The sequence below is a fragment of the Lontra canadensis genome, unplaced genomic scaffold, assembly GCF_010015895.1.
Source record: "Lontra canadensis isolate GAN:19392208 unplaced genomic scaffold, GSC_riverotter_1.0 scaffold87, whole genome shotgun sequence".
Lineage (NCBI taxonomy): Eukaryota > Metazoa > Chordata > Mammalia > Carnivora > Mustelidae > Lontra > Lontra canadensis.
In genome coordinates this window covers 1,295,997-1,320,323 of record NW_022631081.1, presented here as the reverse complement: position 1 = coordinate 1,320,323, position 24,327 = coordinate 1,295,997, and the positions used below count along the sequence as shown (strand labels likewise).

The window sequence follows — 24,327 nt, the reverse complement described above, 5'->3', positions numbered from 1 at the left end:
CTAGAGGTAGGTCTATGCCATGATGCTGCCCTACACCACTGTGTGGGGGCCTGGCTGGGCAGTGGGCAACTCGACCACCAGCTCCAGTGCCCTAAGCAGCATTTCCTCTAGCGGCGGGGTGGGAGGTGAAAGGCAGATCCCTGGGCTTCATCACCTCATTTCCAAATCAAAATGTCTGGGTGCGGGACCCAGGGGTCTGTAGCATGGGGTTTTGAGAACCAAAGGAAAGGGGAGGACCCACAGTGGTACAGTCACAGAGCCTGTTGTGAGCACTGGCAGGTTATTTGTTTAACCCTCACAGCTCCGTTAGTATCCCCATTTCACAGATGAAGAAACAGGCACGGAGAAGTTAGGGAATACGTCCCCCCACCCTTTATCCTGACAGGGACTGCATTGCTGGTCATCTGCAGAACTAGGACTCCTACTCCAGTGCTCATTTCCCACCCCTGGCAGCTTCTTGGCAGAGGAATGGAGACAGGGTCCCCTGTGGATGTGCATGGGTGCGTGTGCATGTGTGTGTGCGTGTACATGCATGTACGTGTGTGTGTCCCGTTTGCACTGTTTACCAAGCAGGGGCCCCCACCTTCCCAAGCAGGAAGGCTTGAATGGGCCATGCTGGGAGTGGGGTGGGGGTTGTGGTGCACAGGGTGGGGGCTGAGCTGGTGGCTACCTTGAGTGGCCACGTGACAAATGGCTTCCCCATCTGTGCACTGGGTGGGGTAGGGTTTCAGGGAAGTGATTAAGAAGAGCTTGGGTTCTGGCCTCTGTCCGACCTGGGTCCCAGCTAAGGTGTCACCATCTGTGTGACCTTGAGCTGGACACCTTGCTTCTCTGAGCCTTACCCTCTCTGTCAGAGGCTAATCATAGTGTCTGCCCCCAGGGTGGTGGTGAGAAGCAGAATGCCCAGAGGAGCACTGGGCACACACGAATTTCTCTCCCCGAGTCTTTACTTGGCGACAGAACCAGATGCCAGATGATTCTGTGTGCATGCTTGTGCTGCTACTGCTTTTTTCTTTTTTTTTTTTAAATGAACTATTTGTTTTCCCGAGTTGTACATTTTTCTCTCACCCACCGGAGGCTGGCCACCTGAGGTCTCCCGCTGGCCCTTCTGGGATGGAGCCCAGAACCTAAATACACAGCAACTCCCACTGGGGCGAATTGCATCTGCATTTCCTGGGGTTGCCTGAGCCCACCCCCCCACCCCAGGTGGGGCGTGTGCTGCCCTGATTGCAGCATACCAGACCATGGGGTCGGCCAACAGAGGCCTGCGGGACAAACCTAGCTCGCTGCTCGATTTTGTAAATTGGACTCGGCCACCCACCTTCCTTTCGTGTACAGCGGCTTTCATGAATGGAGAGGTGGCCTCACAGACCATGGACCCACATGGCCAAGATCCTTGGCTCCCTGGCCCTTTACAGAGGAGACTCGCTGATCCAGCCTCCCCAGGCCACTCCTGTCTTCCGGCACCAGTTCCTCCCGTGTTATTCCCATTTGTCCGGTGGGAACACTGGGGCTCAGAGAGCCACTCCAGAGTCACATGAGTGACACCACAGTGACCTCAGCCGCCTCTGAGTGGGGGAGCTGGGATGTGAGCCCTGGTCCTCATCACTCCCATTCCCAACTTGTGCCTAATAGGGGGCCGAACTGGGCCTCTTAGGAGGATCCTGGACAGCATGTGGGGGACCCTGCTTAGGTCATTTTCGGTAAAAAGTGTAAAGATTTGGGTCTTCCTCTTGGTTCCCCTGCTTATCCGCTGTGTGTCCTTGGGTAGGTGACCCCCACCTCTCTGAGTCCCAGTAAATATGTGGTAATAAGGGAGGGTCAAAGGAGGTTGTGAAAGTGGCGGGTAGTGAGAACAAAATTCAGTGATCTGTGTAAAATCCTTAGCTTAGGACCTAGCATATAGTAAGTGCTCAATAGGGGCGCCTGGGTGGCTCAGTCTATAAAGTGTCTGATTTCGGCTCAGGTCATTATTCCAGAGTCCTGGGATCAAGCCCCACTTTGGGCTCCCTGCCATCTCCCTCTCCCTCTGCCTGCCCCTATGCCCTGCTTGTGCGCCTGCATTCTCTCTCTCTCTCTCAAATAAATACATAAAATCTTTAAAAAAATAAACAAGTGCTCAGTAAGTAAGAGCTCATACTTGAACGTAGAGAGCCAGCCCACCTTCTCTTCTTCCTTTTTTAAGCACTGAGAATGCTTTTATGCTCCAGAATTTACCTTTGACCTCTTCCTCTGGCTGGTGTCCCTCCAGAGTGGGGCACAGGTCTCTGATCCCCAGGGGCCTGGCCCCAGAGAGCACTGGTCTCCTGTCTCCCCAGGGGTTCCGGGTGGTGACATCTGTGGGGGTGGGGATGGTAGCCACGGCAATGGAATGTTTGGGAGCTGATGCCCACAGAGAGAGTTTGCAGGGCTGATGGCTGAGCCTGCCCACAGGGGCCCCGGGCCCTGCTCCAAGACCACTCTGTAAGTGCAGCTACCTGCCTGCTTCCCTGGCATACTGTGCTCCAGCCCTCCTCCCTAGTGCGGGGTGGGGGGAAGGCGGGGGTGGGGGGACCTCTCAGCCTGCAGGAACCATGCTGAGTTTGAAAATTCACAGGAGCCTGAACCTGGTGTGGTCTCAGTGTTAATGTCACCTCCTCTGTGACACGTTATGGCCCGTCTCCCTGCCCCACTGTGGGCATTTCCTTCTGAGCGTTCGTCACAGGTCTCATTATCCCTCACGCTACTTTCCTTGCTACCGCAGCAGGGTGTCAGCTCCACGAGGGCTGGGCCCTCTGTCCACTGCCCTCGATGTGTCCTAGCGTCCCGGTCAGTGCCTCGCACACAGTAGGTATAAACGTTTGTGGAATGAATGAATGTAGGCCTAAGAGGATCGTGAACACTGAACAGCCCTCTCCCCGCCCCTCCCTTCCAGTGGTCATTCAGGGAAACCCATGGGCCAGTGCAGAGAGAGAGAGAGAGAGAGCAGAGTCCCTGCTGGCCTCCCCTGCTTGCCCCCATTTTATGAGTCATGTGACGTGACGCCCAGGACAGCATCTTGGGGACATAGCCAGCTTTGGAAACTGACTCTTCTCTCTGCTGGGTGTGTGGCTTCTGCAAACCACTTCAGCTCTCCACCTTTCAGTCTCCTCACCCATCACATGGAGATAAAGGGCCTCACCTTAAGAGGTTCTGGCCAGCATGAAACGAGAAAGGGAAAGGGCAAAGGGGAAACAGCACTCGCTGTTTGTGGAGCGCTGGTCCAACGTGTTCTTAGTTCCACCTCCCAGCACCCTAGGAGGCGAGTTCCCCTTTGGCACTGACCACACTGCAAATGCCCTATCAGGTATTGCTCTTCTCCCCATTTTACAGATGCAGGAACTGAGGTTCAGAGAGGCTCGGTGACTTGCCCAAGGTCACACAGCCAGTAGCTGGTGGAGCCTGAATCAGAGCCAGCCCAAGCAGCCTGCCCGTCCCCAACCCCCGACAACCTTGTGTGGCATAGATTTCTAAATGTACTAGTTCTATTATTTTATTCTAGAGAAAGGCAGGATGCTGACACTGAAAGTAGTCTTGAGGAGAAACATGTTATCGCCAAACACCACTCCTGGTGGTGGTTCGAATTGTCGGTATTTCCTTCTAGTCTTTCTTTCTTTTTGTGGTTTGTGTTTGCTCTTTGGTTCGGCTGATGTGGCAGTTTTGCTCTTGGGCATAATTATATGTATCCTGTCCCCACAAGGGCCTGCGTCACTTGTAAACTGGAGAACCGGAGAGGGGGGCCTCCCCCACCCACCCTGCCACACTGGGCTCTTGTGAAGATAAAATGCAGTCTGGTGTCTTAATAATAATAATAATAATAAAATGCAGTGGTACTTAATCCATGCTGCCTTTCCTCCTACAAGAGAAGAGGGGCTCAGTGACCCCCCCCATATCCATGTATCTCATTTGTCTTCCAAGTCAGTGCCCTCCGGTAGAACTTCCTGCCCTTGATGGGAATGTTCTAGAGCAGGGGTCCCAGACCCATTCTAAAAATGTCCAGATACTGAGTAGTTCAGGTTTTGCAGAGTGGGTATGGTTTTTGTTGTTGCTTCTTTCCTTTTCCCGGGTCCCCTCCTCTTCCCATCCTCCCCCTTCTCCTCCTCCCCTTAAAACAAAGTAAGACTTTTTTTTTTTTTTAAGATTTTATTTATTTATTTGAGAGAAGGAGAGAGAGAAAACAAGCAGGGAGCAGGGAGGGGAGGAGCAGAGGGAGAGGGAGAATAAGACACATGCCCCCACCCCCCTAGCTGAACAGGGAGCCTGATGCAGGGCTCGATCCCAGGACTCTGGGATCATGACCTGGGCTAAAAGCCATTCTTAGGGCGAAGGTTGGATTTGGCCCTAGGGCCACTGTTTGCTCACCTCGCCCCAGACCTGCCCCATCCAGCAGAGTGCCTGCCCCCCGTCCCCACGGGGTTACCAGGCTCTTGAAATGTGGGGGCACTCAAGGAGCTGAATTTGAATGTAAATGCCTGACCAGTGGTTGGGAGGCTGTGGCCGCCCCCCCCCCCCCCCCGCACCACCCAGCCTGTGGCTGGCAGGCTTCCCAGAGCACAAGCACCGCACAGAGTACTGTGGCATTTCAAGGACCAGCCGGGGGCATCTGGGCCCCAGCCATCTCGCTCTTGGCCAGAAGAGCTTCAAGTGCTCTGGCCCTAATTGTTTTTATTTGTTCCAAGAGGCAGGCTTCGGCTGTGGGCCATCTGGGCCCCAGGAGCTCAGGGGATGCTGGTCGTTGTGGTTACACCTGGACATCCCCCTTCTCCATTTGTGAGAACTCAGCAGCCCGCTTTTTCGAGGACAGGCCCAAAGTACAGATGAGAGGAGTGAGTGAAGAGGGAGCGAGGACAGAAATGCAGCAAGGGCCTTACACCTGGCAGATATCCAGCACTGCACAAATACTTTGGAGGTTCTGAGTGCTCACTATGAACAGGTCGTTGAGAGCTTTCAACAAACAGCACATTTTATGAGACAGGAAAACTGAGGCCCAGAGGACTGATGATTTATGTATTCAGGGAGTCATTCAGCTGCAGAGCTGTGTTCTGAAACCCCCACGTCCTGCGACGGGACCAAGAGCCCCAGACTCCACGAGTGAGGCTGTGATGTGATTTCCCTTGTGGGCCTCAGTCATCCCATCTGTAACATGGGGGGAGGGGAGAAGCAGGCTAGAACTCCTCCCCACTGTGAAGGGTAAGGACACAGCAGTGGGATGTACACCAGGAGCCCCCTTGGTTCCACCTTCACCCCAGCTTCCTGCCAGACCCCATTGTACTCATGGCTCGGTTCCTTTAGTGCGACGGTTAAGAGCTGGGTGCCTGGGGGCACTTCGGTGGCTTAGTCAGTTAAGCACCTGCCTTCAGCGCAGTTAACGATCCTGGGGTCCTAGGATCGAGCCCCGTGTCTGGCTCCCTGCTCAGTAGGGGAGCCTGCTTCTCCCTCTTCTTTGCCCCTCTCCTTGCTCATGCTCTCTCTCTCTCTCAAATAAATAAACTCTTTTAAAAAATGAAAAAAGAGCTGGGCATCTGAGTCTCACAGATATAGCTGGGCATCCTGGTTCCAGCAGTCCCTGGGTCAGTTGCTCTTCCTCTTTTTCTCTTCTTTAAAACTGGGATCCTCATACTCTCCTCGTAGGGGGACTAAATGATACAAGGCACTCACGTAGTAGGCATTTGGTCACTACTGGGTGGCAGCCACAGGAGAATGTCCCACTGCCAGGGCGCCGTATTTATCCTAGGCTAGGTTTGTGGTACCCTTTTGGAAATGGGCAGTGTACAACCTATTCAACCATACCCAGCAGCCCCAGATGGTGGTTAGTTGTATAGCGGTGATAGTGGTTGCTTATCCTTACATTCCCTTTTCCTGAAGTCCAAGGTCCTTGGGCTGAGAGGAAGGAAGAACCCTGGCTGGCAGAGACCTGGGGCGCCCTAAGGCGGCAGTGCCTTAGCTCACATTCTCAGCTTACACCTCTCTGCCTAAGCAGCAAGCCATTTCATTCCCTGTAGGACCAGGCAAGTTCAGACCCCAGCTTTGGCATCTTGGGCTCAGATGGCCTCGCCTGGCACTCCAGCTCGTCCCCCAGAATACTTCCCTCCAGAGTCATCGCCGGATACCCACTGGGGATCCTGACCCCCTCCTCTGCCCCTCTGATGGGGCCCAGCCCCTCCCCAACACCCACCCGTAATGCAGCCTTTCCTTCACCTCTGCAGGGGTCAGCCAGTGGACAGTCTTGCCGAGTGGCCACGAGGGCTGGGACCCAGTGATGAGAGTGCCCAGGGAAGGTAAGTGCATCCAGAAGGCTCCCGCAGAGTCTGGGTACCTCCAGACCCTGCCCTAGAAAGAGCTGCTCCAATCCCCCGGCCTCTGTTCCTGGGCGCCACATTCCCCTAGCTGGCATCGTCCTCTCTGGTAGAAATACAGTGCAGGAACGAGCTGGGCCCCGGCAGCATGCAGGGGGCAGGACTCAGCAGCTCTTCGTCTCAGAGAGATGCTGGTCCTGGTGGTAGAAGAAGGCTGAGTCCCACAGGGGACTGTGGAGCAGATTACAGGCATGGCCAGAATCCAAACCCTCCGTGTCCCATCTGCCCAGGGCCTTGGTATGCTGGCTGAGCCCCAAATTTCCCTAAACCTCATAATAGCTCTCTGAGAGAGGGTTATTATGCTCCCCCTGCTTTTTTGAGGGGGGAACAGAGGCTCAGAGGGGTGAAGCCCCTTGTGTAAGTTACCAGCTGGCAAGTGGCAGAGGGAGGATTTGAACCCAGGGCCGTCAGATGCCACGGCTGTGGCTCTCACCCACCATGCTCACTGCCAGGATGCTGGGACACCTCCCTGGACAACATGAGTGGGGACCGGTCTGGCCTCTCCAGAGTTGGGGGTCCCTGGCTGTGGATGGCCAGGAAGCTGCCTTTGGGTCACTGGCTATATCTTTCTACAAGGTCACCCTACTTTTTCTTCTCAAGGGATCCCCCAGTTCTTTGCTGTTTTCTGCTTAGGGCTGACCTGTCTGCTTTGAGCTGTTTTCTTCTGGTGGCAAAGACGGGCCTGTGGGTGTGTCCTGTCTGAGGACGGCGAACAGCTCGGCCTCAGCCTGGCTGGCTCCAGGCCTGCCACTCCAGCCGTGTGACCCTGAGCCAGTGGCTTCTTTCTGAGCTGCTGAGGGCGGGGTTTCCCTACCCCTAGGGGTGGTAGAGACGGTCCCATTACGTGAGGCGTGATAATAAAAGTTTTAGTTGAGCAAGTGCTTCATAAATGTAAAAACACAAAAATCGGGCGCCTCGTTTTAAAGTGTTAATAACCTTGGGTGCCTGGGTGGCTCAGTGGGTTTAGCCGCTGAGTCTTGATCTCAACTTAGATCTTGATCTCAACTTAGATCTTGATCTCAGGGTCGGGAGTTCAAGCCCTGCCTTGGGCTCCACACTGGGCGTGGAGCCTACCCCCCCCCCCGCAAGAAAAAAGGAATAAAGTGCTGTAACCAAATGAATAATCAGCATTTTTTTTTAAAGATTTTATTTATTTATTTATTTGATAGATAGAGACCAGAAGTGGGCAGAGAGGCAGGCAGGGAGAGAGAGGAGGGGAAGCAGGCTCCTGCGAGCAGGGAGCCTGATGCAGAGCTCAATCCCAGGACCCTGAGATCATGACCTGAGCCGAAGGCAGAGGCTTTAACCCACTGAGCCACCCAGGTGCCCCATGAATAATCAGCATTAAGCAAACTTGGTGTGTCAATAACATTTTCCTTTTCTTCCTGTCCGTTCTTCCAGGCCTTTCTCCCTGGTGTTTGGGATCCAAACCACTTCCAACCCCAAACATAAGCTAGAGAGTACACACACACACACACACACACACACACACACACAACCATGCACACTGTACCTATCCTTTCTGGAAACAGCTTTCCCAAATTACCCCTTTTCTTCCTGTCTCTGCATCGCCCCTCCCATTGCTTCTGTTCCCCCAAAGCTCCATTCTCTCGCTCCCCACCAAGTGTCAGGCAGAAAGGGTGGTGGCTCTAATTCAAACTAAAGTGTGATTGATTGTCCCCCAGAAGCACTGACATGAAATAATAAACAGAATTCTAGTCTCGAGTCTCATGAGCACTTGAACAAGTTGATAGGTCCTTGGAGAGGTTTCCAAGTAGCTTCATGTCTTGTCCAGCCTGAAAGTAGCTCTGGAGTCAGATTTCCTCGTCCCAGACCCTGAATTCAGAGCACCAGGGAACGCCTACCATTGTTGGCAGCTTAGGACAGATGCAGTTTTCTCGGGAAAGGGTCCCCAGCCATTTCTCAATGCTCCCAGAAGCCAGGGAGCCCAGGCTGAGATGAATCTGTGCTGTGTCAGTCGCTTCTAGAACCCTCCCAGCAGGATTTGAGGTCACTGCACCCCACCCCTCTTTGCAGCCAGGAAGCTGTGGTTTACGTGGGGGAAGTGACTCTCCCAAAGCTACATGGCCAGGAAATGCTGAGGCCTCTCAGCAGTTCGGACCCCAGGCCTGGATTGTGCATCAGATGTTGATTTCCCACTTGCTGCGGCCCCGGGGGGCCCCGGGCAGCCCAGACCTTGGGTGTGGATCAGTCCAGCTGCATACAGGGTCCTTCAGTGGTTTCTGCTGAGCCTCGTGTCCTTTGAGAAACACCGGCTTGGGCTCCCTTCCCACAGTCCCCGCCCCACTCACCAGGCTGTGTGCAGCTCCCCAGCCCTGCCCCCCACCTCTTTCCACCCCACCCCCCGCCCCCACCTTCGCATTGGCTGTTCCCTTTGCCAGGAACAAGCCCCTTTCTCTTCCCCACCTGGCTCTTTGAAAACCAGCCCTCCCCCTGCAGGAAGCCTTCCCTCACCTACTCAGGTAGAATCCATCAACCCCTCCCAGGTGGGGCTCCACAGTGTGGGCAGACCTGGGGGCAGAGGCTGTGTTTCTTGGCTCCCTAGCCCATCTCCTGACAAGAGGTACTCGCTGAATGTGGGAATAAAAACCAATGATCATGGCAGAGACCAGTGATAATATCCTTTCAGATGCTCCCTACGTGCCAGGTGCATTCCTCGGTTCTTAAGGGAGTCATGTAATGGCCATGCCAACCTTTGAGGTTGATACTCTTAGACCCATTTTACAGATGAGGCTCAGAGAGGTCAAGTGTGGTGTCCCCTCAGGAAGGGGAAGAGCTGGGATTTGAACCCAGGCCTGCCTGCCTTCTCAAATGCCCGTAGACCTCAAGACGTCACTTCAATTCTGGAAAGATGTGGGAAAGGCAAAGGAGGGGCCTTGAGCATAAACTAGGGTGGAGGGCAGTCCTGTCATTTGAGGGGACTGGAGAAGGGGTGACTGAGCCAGGTGGACCCTGCTTCCCGAAACAAGCCCCCACTTAAAAAATTGCCCCTGAAGTCTGATCATCGTCCCTGGGCGGCGGGTGTGTGTGTGAGGAGTGAAGGCTCAGGTTCAGAATTCAATTCCTCACTCGTCCCCTGCCCCTGTACCCATGTCACTCTCACAGTCCCAGCATCCCTGAGTCTCCCCAGGACCAGGATACCAGCAGGAGCCCCATCCCTGACCTCCCTCCCTCCATTCTCACCCCTGCAGGCCCTCTCCCCAGGGGCTTCCCTGAGAGTTAAGTGCAGCTCCTTCCCCTGTCCCCTGAGAACCTGTGTGGCTTCTGTGCCCCCCCCCCCCCAGTTTTTCCCTCTCCATCCCATCTGCCTCCTGAGGTTCTTGAACACCCCACACCCTCTTCCATCTGGGGCTCTTTGTATTCTCTGTTCCCTTTGCCGGAGCACTCCTCCCATGCATCTTCACATGGCCCACTCCTTCTCACCCAGGACTCAGCTTGAATGCCACCTCCCCCGGGAGGCCCTCCCTTCTCCTTGCCCTACTTGATCCCTCTCACCGTATAAGCCCGGTTTTTACCCTGTGGCTCTAGCTTGTGTCCTGCTGCTCGCCCCACTCGGAGGTGAGCTGCTGGAGTTCAGACAGCCTGCTGTCTTACCTACTTTCCTGTCCCCAGCACTGAGCGCGGTGCCTGGCACCTTTTTATACTTAGTACCCATTTATCGAATGAATTACCCATTTACTGTTTTACTCTGAGTGAATGGGTAGTGATTCCAGAAGAGGCCCAGAACAGGACAGGATATCCCAAGTCATCTCCTGGATAGCACTGTGGTCCCTTGGAGCAGGCCGGCCTGGGCTAGCATCTTGGACCCCAGCTCAAGTGCTCCCCAGTTAGGCACCCCTTTCCTCCTCTTTCTTTTCTTCTTTCCCTTTCTTTCTTTTCTTTCTTTCCTTCCTTTTCTTCTTTCCTTTCCCTTTCTTTCCTTCCTTCCTCCCTCCCTCCTTCCTCCTTTCATCCTTCCTTTCTTCCTTCTTTCGTTCTTTTCTTGATTTTATTTATTTATTTGACAGAGAGAACACAAGCAGTGGGAGCAAGAGGGAGAGGGAGAGGGAGAAGCAGGCTCCCCGCTGAGCAAGGAGCCCGATGCGGTACTGGATCGCAGGACCCTGGGATCATGACCTGAGCCAAAGGCAGATGCCTAACTGACTGAGCCTCCCAGGAGCCCCTTTCCTCCTCTTTCTAGGGTCCTCATGTCCTAGCTCTTCTGGCTTCGCCCTGCTCCTTCAACCAAGGCACATCCCCCAAATCCATCCTGAGCCCTTGCAAGGTGCCAGACTCTGGAGAGACAGCCAGGAACAGAACACGCAAAAACCGTGCCCTTGCCAAGTGGATATGTGGCTGGATTGGGACGTCCCAGAGCACTGTTAACTATGCAAACATTCTGAGAGTCGATCTGAGAGTACTTACTCCCCTCCACCTGTCCGGTGAAGACTGCCATCGAGATAGGTTGGTTAGGGCCGGCCGCTCACAGGTGTCCCTCTCTCTCTCCCCGCAGATGCGAGCCCTGCCGGCCCCCCGCTGACCGGTCGCTGAAGCAGGCCTGCCACCCCAGGCCCAGCATGCGCCTGTCGGTACGGAGGGCGCTGCTGGCGGCTGGCTGCGCCCTGGCTCTGGTGCTGGCGGTCCAGGTGGGGCAGCAGGTGCTGGAGTGCCGCGCGGTGCTGGGTGGTCCACGAGGCCCCCGGCGCGCCATGCGGCCAGAGCAGGAGGACCTGGTGATGGTGGGCGCGGACCACGTGGAGTACCGCTACGGCAAGGCCATGCCGCTCATCTTCGTGGGGGGCGTGCCCCGCAGCGGTACGACGCTGATGCGCGCCATGCTGGACGCCCACCCCGAGGTGCGCTGCGGCGAGGAGACGCGTATCATCCCGCGTGTGCTCGCCATGCGCCAGGCCTGGTCCAAGTCCGGCCGCGAGAAGCTGCGGCTAGACGAGGCAGGCGTGACGGACGAGGTGCTAGACGCTGCCATGCAGGCCTTCATCCTGGAGGTGATTGCCAAACACGGTGAGCCGGCGCGCGTGCTGTGCAACAAGGACCCCTTCACACTCAAGTCCTCTGTGTACCTGTCTCGCCTGTTCCCCAACTCCAAGTTCCTGCTGATGGTGCGGGACGGCCGGGCGTCGGTGCACTCCATGATTACCCGCAAGGTCACCATCGCCGGCTTTGACCTCAGCAGCTACCGTGACTGCCTCACCAAGTGGAACAAGGCCATTGAGGTGATGTACGCCCAGTGCATGGAGGTGGGCAAGGACAAGTGCCTGCCCGTGTACTACGAGCAGCTGGTGTTGCACCCCAGGCGCTCCCTCAAGATCATCCTGGACTTCCTGGGCATCGCCTGGAGCGACGCTGTCCTGCACCACGAGGACCTCATTGGCAAGCCCGGGGGCGTGTCCCTGTCCAAGTGAGTGGAGCCCTTGCCTTCTACCCAGCCCCCTGGCCCCAAGTCAGAGGCAGCAGGTGGGAAGAGTAGCGCTGTCTCTCTGAGCTGTGTGGCCTTGGGCAAGTCACTGTGCCTCTCTGAGCCTCAGCCTCCTCTCTGGGCATGGAAGAGGTCTGGGAAGGGAGTGGTTAAGAGCAGAGCCTTGAATTGTACCTCCCTCCTCGTAGTTATGTGGCCCTGACCAAGCCACTGTGCCTCTCTGAGCCTCAGCTAAAAATCCACAAAAGTGGGACCATCTACTCTTCCCTTTTCTGAGAATCAGCAGGCTTTGAATGTGCTTTGTAGTGAGCCGTCATGGGCAAAGGTTAACTTAAAAACACTAATCCAGAACCAGAATTGTCTGGGTTCCCTGCCTGTGACCTTGAGCAAGTATTTCAGCCTCTCTGTTGTGCCCCATTTTCTTATCTGTAACATGTATATATACGTGTATATATAATATATATATATATATACACACACACACACACATATATATATATATATATATATATATATGGTATGTATATAGTATAGTCTATCAAACTTCTAGCTACCTGTGAGCATCAAATAGGTTAATACATGTTAGGTGCTATTATTCCTATCATTGTTATTGTTGTTGTTATCACGTTAGCACTGACATGGCTTTTATTGGCACACACATCGTTCTCATCCTTGTTATGGAGGGAGTGCCAAGGTGTGGTAAGCATTCAGTTAAGCCCCCAACGCATATTTTCTTTAACCGCCACAGCAGCCTGAGGACATAAGAACTCCTATCCCCATTTTACAGGTGAAGAAACTGAGTCTCAGAGAGAAGTTACCTAAGGCCACATGGCTGGCAAAGTGTGGTGCCAGGATTTGAACCGAGGTCTGTTGGGGATTCCAGAGCCTGTGCTCTCAAGCTGTCTGCATCCGGGACCTCTCCTCTTTCCCTCCTTCTGTCTCTTGCTCTCCGCCTTCGAGCTGTCCTTCTCCTGAGACCCAGAGCGTGTGGGCAATGCAGGATCAGAGTGCGCCGTCTTTCTGTCTCCATCACGATCAGGCCCAGGAATCCCCGAGATGCTAGAGCTGGGATTTTGTAAATTATCATGACAAAAAAGAATGAGAGGACTGAAGGAGGATATCTTTGTTGTAGGAAATAGGGATGATTTCCCTGGGAAAGGAAAAACAGTCTACAGTCCCACCATGCACACGTTGATGTGGTTTGTGCTGGTCCTTTGTCAGGGGCTGTTGAGAACACTAGAGTCCTAGTGAACCCCAACATGTCTCCCTATAACCTTTTTTCACTTTGTGTTTGGGACCACTTGCCCGTGAACCCCCACCTGCCACAGTGACATCATTTTGGACAGCGGTGTAATATTCCACTTGGCGGAGCACAGTGTTTTAGTCAACATCTCCTGTTTGTGGACACATGGGTTCTTTCCAGCTTGCTTTACTCCTATCAAGTATTGCTCCCGTTTGTGTTCTGGGATGCCTGTGTCTGTGTTATTTCTGCCTCACACAGTCCTGGAGATCTGGGGGCCTGGAAAGGCCATGCGTATATCTGAGGTCTTTGACACAGTGAACCGAGTTGAGATTTTCATCCCAGTCTGCAGACTGCAAACCTATTACTCTTCCCACCCATCCCCACCTTTCATCCTCCCTGCTCTCTTCCCTCCTGGTCCTGGCCTCTTTTTCCCCGTTCTTCCCAAGTTATCTCTTAGGTGGGAAGGAAGCATCTAGAAATAGACCCTGGATCCTGGGAGTTCCCCTCCCTCCAACGTACAAGGCCCTTGACCTGTAGTCGGTAGGATCCTCATGATTCAGATGGCCGGTTGAGCCCATCCTAGGGGAGAGTGGAGAAGCACATTCAACAGGTTGGTGGTTCCACTGTTGCAGCTGAGGGTGAAAGGAACCAAAGTAGCCATCTTTAGGGGCATGGGGAAAATAAGCTGTACAGGGACACTACACAGCTGGAGAAAAGAATAAGGCATTGGTGAGAGTCATAAACCAAAAAGCACAGCATATGATTTCTGCTTTAAAACCTGTAAACCAAACTATAGGATTTCCTTGTGTGTGTGTGAGAGAGAGAAAGCTAACACCTCCTAAGACCTCACAATATGCCATATACTCCTCTGAGAGGAACTCATTTACTCCCCAGAACAGCCCGGTGAGGTGGGTTCTGTCATTATTCCCATTTGTAAGCGAGGACTAACAGAGGAGGTTCAGAGAGGTAAAGTAGCTTTCCAAGACTACACAGCCAGTGTCGGTCCAGCTGGCATTTGAACCCAGGCAGTCTGGCCCCGGAGTCTGCCCTTAGCCACTCTCCTGTATAAAGCACAGAAAATGGATTGAGAGGGTGGGCCACCCAGATGGTAAGACGAGGTCCCTGTAGGGAGCTGATGCTGGGAGTCATGGCCACTCTTAGCCTTACCATTTGTGTTTTATAATTCTTTCTCAAGAATAAAATATCCTTCTTAGCCACAAAAATAAAATGTTATTTTTAAAAAGTCATGAAGTCCAGGAAGCAGAATTTTAAGTGCACATCGCCTGATACTGTCTTCCGGCTTCTTGCTGCGTGCTTTTATCTCCAATGTACAGAGGAGGTATGAGGAGGCCAAGTGACTTGCCCATAGCCTCACATCGATGGGGGCACAGCTGCCCCGGGGCCCAGTACCCCCAGCCTGTCCGGCTGCCCCAGGTGCCATCAGGGTCTCCCTGTGCCCCGCCCAGCCTGTTCTTTCTCCCCAGGATTGAACGATCCACAGACCAGGTTATCAAGCCTGTGAACCTGGAAGCCCTCTCCAAGTGGACCGGCCACATCCCTGGGGACGTGATGAGGGACATGGCCCAGATCGCCCCCATGCTGGCTCGGCTTGGCTATGACCCCTATGCAAACCCGCCCAACTACGGCAACCCTGACCCCATCGTTGTCAACAACACACACCGGGTGAGTGCGTGCGCACTGCACTCTCAGCCTGCGGAGGGGGTGGGACATGGGGAACTGTATTGTATTTCCATTTTTGCTTGGGCCATAAGGAAGCTCAAAACCAGTTGGTAGCTGGTCTCTCTCACACTAGAGCATCTAACAGTGGGTTCATTTGTGTACTGATTTCATCTGATTTCTCTGTTGTTTTTCACCCTTTTTCCACTATGTCCCTAGCTGTGTGTCTGTAAAGCTCATCAGGTCTTGGTTGAGACAGAGTATGAATTAACTATTGGTCCTTTTATTGCCCCCATAAATTTTAATGTTGATTTCTCAGACAAATGTGAGCTCAGGGCAGTTTCAAGTACTTTTTAAGCTCTCCTTAGTTGAGGTGGTCAAGGAAAACGACTGAGATGAGATGTTTTTAAAGCATTAAAAGTCAGCTAATCCTGCATAAAGGAACAGTTAGCAAGTTCATGGTCTTATTTACATGTTGCCGTCACGCAGCTTCGAGTCTCCTTTGGGTGTGGTGTTGTGACTTCCTTAGAGGCACTGAGTTAGTGAAAGTATTTGAGCATGGGGCCCAGGCCTGAGGCCCTGCTAGCCCTCACACCATTAAGATCCAGAGTCTTAATTCTGACTACACTCAGCATTTCCAAACACATTGCTGATTTTAGAAAGTAAACAGTTCTTTCTTTCTTTCTTCTTTTTTAAAGATTTTATTTATTTATTTGAGAGAAAGAGAGCAAGAAAAAGAGAGAGACAGCACTAAGAGGGGGCCTGAAACAGGGATTGGTCCCAAGACACAGAGATCCTGACCTGAGCTGAAGGCAGATGCGTAACTGACTGAGCCACCCAGGCTTGTGTTGACAAGCCAAGGAACAAAGTCATAACTGCTGTCACTTCCCCTTTGATTCTTCAGTGACTCAAGGAGAAAGACTCCAATTGGTGCTAACAAGGCTTTAACGCCTCTCCCACACAGGCGGGCTCTCTTAACTCTGAGCTTTGGTGGCTCTGCCCTTGTGATTGAAGTGGGTCTGGGCACTTCTCTCCCCCTTGACGTCTGTAGATTTTGCAAACATCGGTTTGTGGAAATACTCAGAGATCCAGTGTAGTTGTGCAGGCCGTGTTGACAGTGTGAATATTCACAACCTGGATGTGGTCAATTTTTTATTATTCAATTGTTTTAAATCTTTATTATTTGTTATGTTTATTTTTTAAGAGTATTCTTTAGGCCTTACTTAAATGTGTTTCATACACTTTTCTGTACACATGATGTATTTCATATAATATTTTTGTATTTATTGCATATATCTTTATATGATAAAAAAAAATCATTTAACTGGGTTAAAAAGAAGAAACAGCAGCGGGGCGTGATCTTGAACTCCCCCAGGCTCTTCGCACTTGCAGTGGCTGGGCCAGGATGAGGACCGCAGTGACAACGGACTCTCCGTACCCTGTGTTCTTAGTTAGGGGCCCAGCAGCAATTGCTCTGCAGTCTCTTTAAAAGGCAGAGAAGCCCAGGGTGCCTGAGTGCTTCAGTGGGTTTAGCCACTGACTCTTGATTTTGGCCCAGGTCATGATCTCAGGGTTGTAAGATCGAGCCCCATGTTGGGCTCTCTGCTCAGCAGAAAGTCCCCTTAAACGTTCTCTCTCTGCTTTCCCCCCTCCCCTTCTCACTCTCGCACACTCTCTCTCTCAAAAAAAAAAAACAAAACATTAAAAAAAAAAGTAAATAAATAAAAAGATGGGAAGCCCCTGGCTTGTCCCAGGATGCGGGTCAGAAGCTCCCATGGTAAGGCCTGACTTTGTGTATTGTATAGAAATTTAAACATTTTGATGAGCAAGATCTACTCTCTGAGTCTGTTTTTAATTTGTTTCAAAGGGAAGATGTCCCTGGTTTCTTCCCAGGTGGCTGCCCGACACTTGTTTAGTTTTTATGGTAGTTTTGCTATTACTGCAAAAATAAGTTCCTGCATTGAAAACAGCACATGCATGTGCGTGTGTATTTCTGTGCATGCATGTGAGTTTCTGCGCATGCGTGCGTATGTTCCTGCATGCGTGTTTCTGCACATGTGTATCCACGTGCGTGTTTCTGCGCATGCGTGCGTACGTGCTTCGCTGTAGACACCGGGTGATCCTGTAACAGATCTGGCCATGCGGGACACACAGGCACTGGGAGGACCCCGGTACTAATGAACTTGTCTGCACCTACGCTGCCCATTGCAGCTACCAGCCACTAACCTCCTGTGGCCACAGGATGTGACGGGTGATATCTGGTCCACATTGAGAGGCGTTGTTAAGTGTAAACTACACATTGGATTTTGAGCTCCTGGTAGCGAAACAGTATGTCAAGTTTCTCGTAAATCATTTTTACATTAATTATACGTTGAAGTATGAATATTTTAGATATCTCAGGTTAGATACAAGATAGAACTGGAATTATTTCACTTGATTCACTTTTGGGGGTCCTTTTTTTTTTTTTAAATGTGAGTACTAGACAATTTAAAATGACATAGTTGGTTCACATTACATTCTATTGGACAGTGCTGGTCTGTGTGGTGCTTATATATGGAGAGATGGTGGAAAAGCCTGGGATTTTCTTTGCCCTAGCTGTGACCTCTTCCTGGCATGCTTTTTCTTCAGAGCTCGGCTTGTCTGGTTTTCTTTGTCACTGAGGGCTCGGCTCAAAGGTCACTTGTTCTGAGAGGTCCTTTGGGACCATCTGCTCAAAATAAGCCCCTTGGTCACTCCTGAACACATCCCTTTATTTTTTCCTGGTACTTCCCATGGTTTGATATAGTTTTGTTTGTGCTTATTACTTGTGGGTCCTCTGGCTTCGTCTCTAGAATGGAGGTTCTAGGAGAAAAGGAATTTTAATTGTTTGCTTAATATTGTACCTCCAGAGCTTAGAATAATGCCTGGAATAAGAGGAGGTCAGTAAATGTTGGTTGGATGGATGGGTGAATAGGTGATGAATGGGTAGATGGGTGGATGGATGGGAGAGTGGATGGATAGGTAGATGGGTAGGTGGATAGGTGTATGGACAGGAGGGTGGATGGATGGGTGGGTGGGTAGGTAGTGGGATGGGAGGAAGGATGAATGTATAGGTGGGATGGGTGAGTGGGTGGATGAGAAGGTGGAGGTGACAGGGTGAATTTAATTTTTTTCTTTAATCATTTCCATGATAAGAAATATTTCGTTTTTCTTTCCTAGGTCTTGAAAGGGGACTATAAAACACCAGCCAATCTGAAAGGATATTTTCAGGTTAGAAACCCCAAGGGGAATTCTGAAATCTGTTCATTGGACTGTCGCAGTAGCTTGCACTAGCTTGGACACTTTGCTTTCTAATCTGGCTGATCATTTTCTTCTTGGAAAGTTGGATTGGGGGGAGGGTAGGTCGGGCCACAGGCCCTCCCAACTGTCTGATCCGGCTGGAGCCAAATAGCAGCCCTTCTGCTCGTGGCCCTTCCATCACCTTGTCTCCTGGCTTGAGAACAGTTGGAGCGACTGGTGGGGGCTTTCTGTCAAGCTGTCTCTAGCCTGAAATTCAGTTTTATATAAAGTGGCAGTCCGCAAACACGACCCAGCCCGGAATTTTCATCAGTCAACCAAAAATCGAGAACCATAAGGGTCACGTGATGTGGGTATCCCCACGAGTGTAGACATAGAAATACCCCTGCAACCCCGCACCCACCTCCCTGGCTGTGCCTCCCACACATCCTGGTTATGCCCGTGGCATGCCGTCTGGGGATCATGTCAAGAAGGACTGCTCCCTTCACTGACATGATAGCCCCCCTTTAAATGAGGTGTCTTAGTTTGTGTGTGTTGTTTTTCTTTTTTAAATTGGGAGAGAAAGGGTGCCTCCAGTTTAATAATCAAATTCATGTGCTCATTATCCGGGGTCCTTGGCTTTTTGGACCCATCTTAGTTCTTTGGGGATGGCTTCATGCTCCCCTTTTGGGAGTCTGAGACCCAACATATCTATCCTCTTGCCGCTGTGAAAAAAAATGTTGCCAGGATTAGTCAGCACTAATTTATTGCCTGCTTTAACCAAAAAGATGGATGTACAGGAACCACACACAGAAGTGGGGGTGGGGAGAAGTAGTCGCCACCCGAAACGCCTTTTCATTTTTGCAGAGTATCCTTTTTTGCCCACCTGAATAGGCACTTGACATTCCTTGCAGTTCTATCAAATGAGCTGCTTGGGTTTGTGTTCCTCACGTTTTCCCATCTTTCAGGTTTCGCGGTTGACATTTGGGATGGTGACATAGTGTTCTGTAGAACGCATTACGAGCTACTGTTGCCCTAAGATCGTGTCCAGTTTCTGCAGCATCCTGAATGATGGCACGTGTACTTCGTCTTGATTTTTGCCTCTCTTCTATGGGATGGGGTGGGAGGGCTTTGCCGAACCGTTCCACTAGAAGACATCATTATGGACCGGCATTGGTGGGTGGAAGGGCATTTTAAGTCTTTTTAAGACTCTTAACCCGGAAGGCTAAATTGTCATAAAGAGGAGTCGGAGCGGTTTACGTTGTCTGGCGGTATGTGGAGTATTCCAGATCTCTGGCTGGCCTGGGACTGTTTCTCCCTCTGTTGGGGACAAATGAATGTGGAGAAATGGCAGGCATACGCACTGTCACCTCGAACACTGCCACGCTCCAGAGAGCTGCCCTGCCAGCTGCATCAGGCCCCGGCTTTCCACTTCATCTCCCTCTCTGTCCTCCGCGGGGCACCTGGCTTCCTTCAGGGTAGTGCAGAAAATTGGAAAACAGTCTTAAGGCAACAGTTCCGTGCATGACGGCACGTGCATTCCACGGGCCCCTCTGTAGCCATCTGGAATAATCATCCTGAAACCCAAGAGATGGAAGAATAGTAAGCAAGCCAGACAGAGCAGCTCACATGTTAGAATTGCAGCGAATGCCGAAACAGAATCCTCATTCGCAGCACCAAACACACCCTCCTTCCTCCGCGCCCCATTCCAGATCTTTGCTGTTCCCTTTGCTGGGAATGTTTTTCTGGCCAGACCTTTGTGTGCTTCTCCTCCTTTTCATCTTTTAGATCTAGGCTTATGGGGTGTTTCCTGACCCCAGCAACTGAGTTCTAATTCTCCGGACACCAACTGGGTTTGTTTGCGCAGTGACCCCCAGAGGTCATGTCAGACCCCACAGGTTAAGGGCTCGGTTCCAGAAGATTTGCCCGCACCTCGGATGCCAGCCACTGTGGGGATCCCAGGTTACCCACATTTCTACCCAGCCAACTAACATTTGGGGGTTCCCATGACTCCCTCCCACAGTTGAGAATTTGCTAGAACAACTCACAGGACTCAGGAAAACACTACTTGCTAAATCAGTGGTTTATTATAAAGGGTATGACCCTGGAGCAGCCGTGAAGAGGTATACAGGGCAAGGTACAGGGTATAAGGGGTGTGGCGCTCCCAGGCCCTCTTCGGGCATACCACCCTCCTGAACTTCCCATGTGCTCACCAGTCTGGAAGTTTTCTGAAGCCATCATTTAGGAGTTTCTATGGAGCATTCATGAAGTAGGTACGGTTGATTAAATCATTGGTATTAACCTGCTTTCTAGCTCCTCTCCCCTCCCCAGAGTCATGCCTTGGTCTTTCTAAGCCACCAGCACCCATCCTGAAGCCAGACACCTATCATCTCATTAACATACAAGAGCTGCTTGTTATTGCTCCAGAGTTTCTAGGGTTGTAGGAGCTGTGTGCCAGGAACCACGGGACAAAGAGTATATGTTTTGTTTTTCATTATGCTACAGCTTAAATGTCATCCCCTAATAGTGGCCTTTCCTGGACCCTGAAGTCACTCATATCAGCCCATTATGTTGCCTGGAGGTGGAGGGGACATCATCTGCGTATGTGTTTGTAAAGGCTCTGCCCGCTGGCATAGAAGCTGCAGAGTAGGACCAGGTCGGTCATGTTCACAGCACCCCCAGCACCTGGCCGGGAGTAGGTGTGCGGTAAATACCCAATGAGCAAGTACGTGCCTGCCCCTGTGATGTTGAGGCTCAGCCTCTGGGCAGTGAGATCCTGGCCCCACAACCTGGCTGTGACCTCTTCCTCTGTGTGTTGTCTTCCTCCAGGTGAACCAGAACACCACCTCCTCCCACTTAGGAAGCTCATGATTTCCAGGTAGGCCTGAAGACTTCCCTTCTCTCCCCCCACCTCCTTCCCAATGCCTTCTAAGCCCAGGAGGGACTCTGCTGAAAAGCTTGCCCTTCCAGAGTCTCCCTGGGGAGGAGTGTCCACCAAGGTGGGCTGACCCAGCCCCAAGGGGGGTTTCCATGGCAACAAGCTGGAGAGCTATTTATAGAATCACAGCTTAGTCTCCTAGCTCTGGATCAGGTGGGGACAGGGATCATTGCAGAACCAAGCAGAAAAATGTTTGTACTTTGGGGAGGGGGCACCAGGGACCCATGTGATGGGGAGGGGGAATTCTAGAACAGTTTGGCACAGAATGTTGTCTGTTTATCCTGCTTCTATAAACAGAATTGAGTTGGCTCAAAGCAATTAATGTCCTAAGAAAAGCTCCAGGCAGGTCTGGTCTAAGAATAACCCCCAGGGCTTTGGACCAAGTGCTGCTCCTGGGTTACACCTTTAGCCCTGAGGATCCCTGGGATGGCTGCTGACACAGAAGGAAGCTAGAACCCAGAGGGGGGCCCATCTTGCCCAAGACCACACAGCCAGCACATGGCAGCATTTCCTCCTTCCCTGGACATCTTCTTTCAGAGTTGGCTTTTGAGGAACAATTTGAAGGCACGTCTACCCACCCATTAACTTGTGCAGTGGTAGGAGGACACGTTCTGACCTTGGGAAGTCAAAGATTTAGGAACCCACTTCAAATTGACCTTCTCCCAGCCTCCGTTTGTGACACCAGAGAAGGGGAATTGGTGGGGGTGGGGCTGCACAGGCAGCCGAGAGAGGAAGTGAGCTGGCCCAGGTGGGCGCCTGGGAATCCAGGAGGCCTTGCGCCTGCACTCTGCATGTGGGCGCTGGAGTTAAGGCCCCAGGAAGTGAACTTCCTCTGTGACCGGTGACCCCACAGAGAGGTTACGAGCAACTCGCATGGGTGTTCTCCCTTTTACTCTAGACTATGAAGAAGCTTCCAGCCTGGGCTCTATTTTTAGTCTCCCAATCTCATTTTTAAATAATTGGCATATTTTCTAGTTTCCTTCCTTCCTCCCTCCCTCCTCCATCCTCCCCCTCTCCCTTCCTCCCTCCCCCCCCCCCTCCCTTCCTTCCTTCCTTCCTTCCTTCCCCTTTTTTTTTTTTTTTTTTTAAATCCACTTTGCACCAGCCTCAGGCCCTCGCTTCATCAAGGATCCCGTCTTGGGTGGTGCTGAGATCCCAGGGTTCTGCCCCATCCCTGAGGCAAGAAGCCTCCTCTGGAAAGCCTCCTGTCTCCATGAGTCTCCCTGACATCTTCCCCTCATTCTCATTCTGCAGATTCTTCAGCAGAATTTTGAACCTGCCTGCTGACAAAAGCCCGATACGTTTCCCACTGTACTGTTTAAATGAGATACCATACACAGGGCACTTCAGCTTGTCCCTGGTAATCAATTGGCCTGAAACAAATGCCCGTCCTTCCCTCCAAAACCTACTGGTGTTTCTGACGTAATCATCGCCACTTTCCCTTCATAAGTAGAAAGAGTCTCTGTTTGAGGTCAGGAGGATACAGGTTGGGATGGATACAGGTTGGGATGTGGATGAGAACCCCAAGAATGCTTTTCAATTTAAATTCTCTCTGGCCATCTGGGGTGCCCCGAAAACCCCATTCTGTGAAGATGCACAAAGGCCATAGTTCCTAGTCACACGTAATAGGAAAGGTCTGTCTGACTCTGGGCCTAACACAGTTGTCTCCCTGTTCAGATCTCTGCAGATTGTTGCTGAGAGGAGAAGACACTTGGCATTCGAGTGGAAATCGGACCTCTAATCCAAGCATATTGCTTGCTATTAATCGCCCAAACAGGACCGCTACTGAGGAATGTATTTGCGTATGTTTGCAAAAACTGCCTCACTGAAAACTTCCCTGGAGACTCTCTAGCTTTGGAAGCCCCCCGGGGTGGAGAGCCGAGGGTTGGGCGGTAGTCTGGCTTTTGAAACCTAGGTATTTTTTAATCTTTCCCCTCAAGAACTTTTTTTTAAAGAAATGGATTTGCCATTTTTCTTAATTTGCAGGACCGCCTTGGTGGCTTTGTTTGCGGGGACAAGGCCCACACCTGTGCCTCTCCTATTTGACCCTCACTTTTCAATTCAAAGAATCTATTTAAGAATTTAATATATGAGGTTTTCTTTGACTCTTCCTCAGTTCTACTCAGATTCAGAGAAAAAAAAATTATTTGAATAAAGTGAACAGAGACTCATTTGTCTATGCCTGACTTTACGGAATGAACGGATTTTTTTTTTCTCCATATTGGATTTTAGTTGGGTGGATTGATGACCAGACGAACAAGGTTCCCATCTCGGGTGCTCAGCAGGGCACCCTGAGTTCCTGTGTCAGGTCCCCTGAGGCTGCCCTTGGGATCGGCTGCTTGCTAGAGGAACTCCCAGACAAACTACTGGATTCACAGTCAAGTTCGTTACCGTGAAAAGATGCAGATTGAAATCTGCAAAAGAAAAAGGTGCACAGGGCAGGTACAGGGATATTAGGTATGAACTTCAGGGATCCTCACCCAGTGGAGGCTTACAGGCACTCTTAATTCTACCGGCCACGACAGGCAACAAGCATTGCCACCAGCAAAGCTCGCCTGAGCCTTGCTGTGTGGCGATTTTCTTGGACATCAGTTGTAGGCACGGGGCACCTCTATGACTGATCTCAATTACTCCGTCTCCGGCCCCTGCAGAGGTCAAGTGATCTGGCCTGATCCCAGGCCCCACTATAAATCACATTGTTAGAATGGACCATCAGGCCTGGTGTGGCCCAGGGTCCCCGGTATGCAAACTTTTTAGACAGGATATCCCAAGGGCTTGGAGATCCTCTCCCAAGAACTGCTAGAGGGTCATTGTTTGCTTTGGCACATGTACCAGCCTGCTAAGTTTGCTGTGTGGTCTGCAAATGCTGAGGGACCAGCAGGGCCCAGAGCAGTTTTATGTCTTTAAGGGTTAAAGTGTTTTATCCACAGTCCCTTGCTTCGAGGCTTTGAGAAGGCAAAGGCAAAAAAGCCAGGCTTTTCGGTTTCCCAGTGGTTTGGAGCATAGATTTTGGAGTCAGGCCAACTTCCTGGCTGTGTGGTTACTGCCTGGGCCTGGGTGGTTGGAGCATCATGAGGCTTTCCTGAGCTTCTCTGTTGCATGGCCTTGTCCACGTGGCGAGCTGGGGCTTCCTGACAGCATGGTGGTCGCAGGCCAGCTAGACTTCTTCCGTGGTGGCTGGCTTCTCCCAGAGCAGGTGTTGCCAGAGGCTGGAAGCAACAGAACAGCCAGTCCATTGAGGGATGTGCCTGGCCCAGAGTCACTGCCACTGATTTTGTCCTAGTCCTAGGACACCCCCCCCCCCACGTTCAAGAGAATAAAGAAGTTCCCCCTCTTGGAAGTGGAGTGGCAAGGTCACAACGCAGAAGTCCAAGTGGGTGAGGGAGGCCGTTGTGGCCATCTT

The 24,327-nt window shown here is 51.7% G+C and overlaps 1 protein-coding gene across 2 annotated transcripts in view; it reads left to right on the top strand.

Moving 5' to 3' along the window:
• Positions 1–23,110, top strand: part of TPST2 (tyrosylprotein sulfotransferase 2) — a 47,949-nt gene extending 24,839 nt beyond the window's left edge. Inside the window, exons 2-7 of one of the 2 annotated variants that reach the window (XM_032883281.1) lie at positions 6,225–6,296; positions 10,888–11,793; positions 14,521–14,737; positions 17,930–17,980; positions 20,816–20,864; positions 22,602–23,110. In XM_032883281.1, the coding sequence (XP_032739172.1) occupies positions 10,952–11,793; positions 14,521–14,737; positions 17,930–17,980; positions 20,816–20,857 (1,152 nt within the window). In that variant the 5' untranslated portion in view covers positions 6,225–6,296; positions 10,888–10,951 and the 3' untranslated portion in view covers positions 20,858–20,864; positions 22,602–23,110. Of the gene's footprint in view, positions 1–6,224; positions 6,297–10,887; positions 11,794–14,520; positions 14,738–17,929; positions 17,981–20,815; positions 20,865–22,601 lie in introns of those variants that run through there. The other variant, XM_032883280.1, reaches the window with a different exon arrangement.
• Positions 23,111–24,327: the final 1,217 nt, after the last annotated feature.